This window comes from Nestor notabilis, unplaced genomic scaffold, assembly GCF_000696875.1.
Source record: "Nestor notabilis isolate BGI_N333 unplaced genomic scaffold, ASM69687v1 scaffold10275, whole genome shotgun sequence".
NCBI classification, from domain to species: Eukaryota; Metazoa; Chordata; class Aves; order Psittaciformes; family Psittacidae; genus Nestor; species Nestor notabilis.
The window spans coordinates 3,558-6,584 of record NW_009928023.1 but is presented as its reverse complement, the minus strand read 5'-3'; the positions used below and the strand labels follow the sequence as shown (position 1 = coordinate 6,584).

Genomic DNA, 3,027 nt, shown 5'->3' with positions numbered 1-3,027 from the left:
TGCTGCTGCAGATAAGAAGTGGGGTAACCAGCAGGTATCTCGCAGCTGGCTCTTTTTCAAAAGCTAAGACTTGGGATTGCTTCCTCACATGCCTGCTCCTCTCTGTCTCTGAGGCAGCACCAGATGGGACACGCTGTGTTTTTCCAGCAGACTCCCTAACCGATTTCACAATCCTTTTTCTTGGAAGCCAGTGCCAAGCTCTGTACGTGGGTAACGCCCAGGAACAGCAATGCAGGCCTATCCTAACAGGGCACGAGGAAGCTTGATCCCAAACGGCTTCTCAAAGACAGAAATTACTCACAGGGGAGCAATTTTATCCACCAGAGCAGCCTGTAAAACGGAGGGATGCAGGGATGTAAAATCCCAGGAAATGGACTTCAGTCACCAGCCATCTTTCTTCTGTGTGCTGGAAGTATCAGGGATTGGGATTCCTGCTCATTGTCAACAGTAAATAAGCAACAGTCATCACTTCTGTGTGAATTGTGTTAGCCCTGGGCTCTGCCATTGCCAGCAGGGCAGCAGTGCTTCATGGTAGGCAGCAATTAGCTGGGAAACATGGCAAGGCCAACCTGGAAGCCCCTTTATCCTCATCGTATAATCATAGAATGGTTTGGGTTGGAAAGGACCTTAAAGCTCATCCAGCTCCAACCCCTGTCACGGGCAGGGACACCTTCCACTAGAGCAGGTTGCTCCAAGCCCCTGTGTCCAACCTGGCCTTGAACACTGCCAGGGATGGGGCAGCCACAGCTCCTCTGGGCACCCTGTGCCAGCGCCTCAGCACCCTCACAGGGAAGAGCTTCTGCCTTAGATCCAACCTGAACTTCCCCTGTTTCAGTTTGAACCCATCACCCCTTGTCCTATCACTACAGTCCCTGATGAAGAGTCCCTCTCCAGCACCCAAAATCCTCCCAGCTACAACACCCTACACAGTAATGTAGGCTGCCCTGGGCTCTTACCTGGCCACCCCATCCCTGATCCTCATAGCACTCTGAATAATGTTTATATTCACTTCAAATAGCTCCCTAATGTAAGCCAGGAGGTAGAATATTGTGCAAGTGGGCAATGCAGAGTTTCTGATGAAGCCACACTATGGAGCTAATCGCTCCTAAGTACCACAGGACACATCCTGGCCAATCTATTGCAAAACATTGCTATGAGCTGGGCTGAAGATGACTCCAGTTTGAGAACCCGAGGAACCACAGACTGTATCATTTTGTCTCTTTCCATAAGATGCCATCAAAGAACAGTGGCAGTATTTCCTTACCTCCCCCAGGAGCTGAACTTTGGCTTATATTTTGTAACCTAGCAGGTCCAGTCATACAAGCAGAACTTGAGTGTTGCTTCATGGTACATTCCTGCATGGATGTTAAGCACTTTTCCTGTTGCAGAAGACCAAGAAGAGAACCGTATTTCCTGTCAGAGATGGGTTCATCTCCCACGTGCAGGTCAGGCAAGGCATGATGATAGACGGAACTGGGAAGACTGGGAGCCCCAATCGAAGGGAAAGGCCATAAGTCTGCAGGTTGGGTTGGATGACTCCGCAGAGATGGTGGCTGGTACTGACCTGCCAGACCAGCAGCAGCAAAATTCAGACCCGAATTTGACACGCTTGGTGCAGAAGATGGTGGATATGTTTTGGAGCAATGTGAAGAGAAATTCCACTGATGGGGAGACATGCTATCTACTTAAAAGAGAAAGAAAGCATCTGAAGTCTCATCAATTCTTACTTTTGTCCCAAGGCAAATTCCAGTGGCCTTCTAAGGGAACACTGCCAAACTGCATATTCATTTTAAATAAATATATATTCTCCATAGTGCTGCTCGTCTTCAAAATCAACCACAAACTCATGCTAAAAGCAGACTAAACCACCACCAATACTTCCAAATAACTATAACGTGTTTTCTTACAGGCCATGGACATAGGCAGCTTTTTAACCATTGCAAGCTCAGACAAATAGATTATAACAAATAAAGTCATACTGCACTTAATGCATCTGACTGTGATGGAGACACTTGGCTGGAAAATGAGGACCCAGTCCTGCCAACAGGCCCATGGACAGCTTGGGAAGCACCCCAGCAAGGCCAGGGATTTACTCAGGAAGTCCCAGCTATATAACCCAGGGCTTTGCAAGCTTTTCTTGCTTTCTGTTTGTACGTGGTTCCAAATGGAAGCACGCTGCATCTTAAACTCTTAGTGATAGCCAGTCCCCCCTGTCTAACGCCCCGCTCAGGCATGGAAAGCAGCTCACCGTTCTTCAGGACAACAGTCTCATCCCTCTGCTTTGTGCTCAGGTCTTGTGGGTTCTTGGCATTGCTTAGAGCTCTTGAAAAATGTTCATCCACCACACTGTTAATATCCCCTTGGAAGTAGGTAAATACAACACTCTGAGCCCCCCATTCTGTTTTCACAGGTTCTTTGCTTTTACACGGCTTTGGAGAGAGCTTCCTTGTTTCTTCCATTTCCAATGAGCACCAGCCCCTGCCAAAGAAAACCAGAGCAGTCAAAGACATACTGTTCAGCTTAAAGTGCACAGCCAGTGGTGAGCCCATCTTCCTCTTGAAACTGGTAGGGCCAGACCAAGTGTTACTAGTAAGATGAGATTCTTTATCTGGGTTTCTGCTTATTCCACACACCTTTTCTTCACTGTTTTCCTTATTATAGGAAATGATTTCATATTATTTCTAATATGAAATACTTGAAGTATAGAACGAAAAGAGAAACCTTTCAATAAATATGTATTAAGCTTTCCAGAATTGTGATGGGAGTGCATTTTTCCCAATCAAAGGGAGTCCAGTGAGTAACTTGTTCAATACAGGATCTTTTGGTGGTGAGCTCTAAGTTTGATAGAACTGTACAATATGCAACCTTAGTAAAGGACACTGTGTTGTGAAAGCAGTGAATGGCTCAGAGAAGCAAAGAGCCTGATGGATGCCACCCTTGTATGAGTTACCTGTCAGTGCCACAGCATTGGCTCTGTTAAGGAATGAAATGCTGTCATTTCTCACCCTGCCTTTATAGCCCTGTACT

The 3,027-nt window shown here is 46.7% G+C and overlaps 1 protein-coding gene across 1 annotated transcript in view; it reads right to left on the bottom strand.

The window, feature by feature from the left end:
• Nucleotides 1–2,459, bottom strand: part of VGLL1 (vestigial-like family member 1) — a 4,060-nt gene extending 1,601 nt beyond the window's left edge. The window contains exons 1-2 of the mRNA XM_010014326.1: nt 2,249–2,459; nt 1,265–1,684 (exon numbers count right to left, since the gene is read on the bottom strand). Coding sequence (XP_010012628.1) covers nt 1,265–1,684; nt 2,249–2,459 — 631 coding nt within the window. The remainder of the gene's footprint in view (nt 1–1,264; nt 1,685–2,248) is intronic.
• Nucleotides 2,460–3,027: the final 568 nt, after the last annotated feature.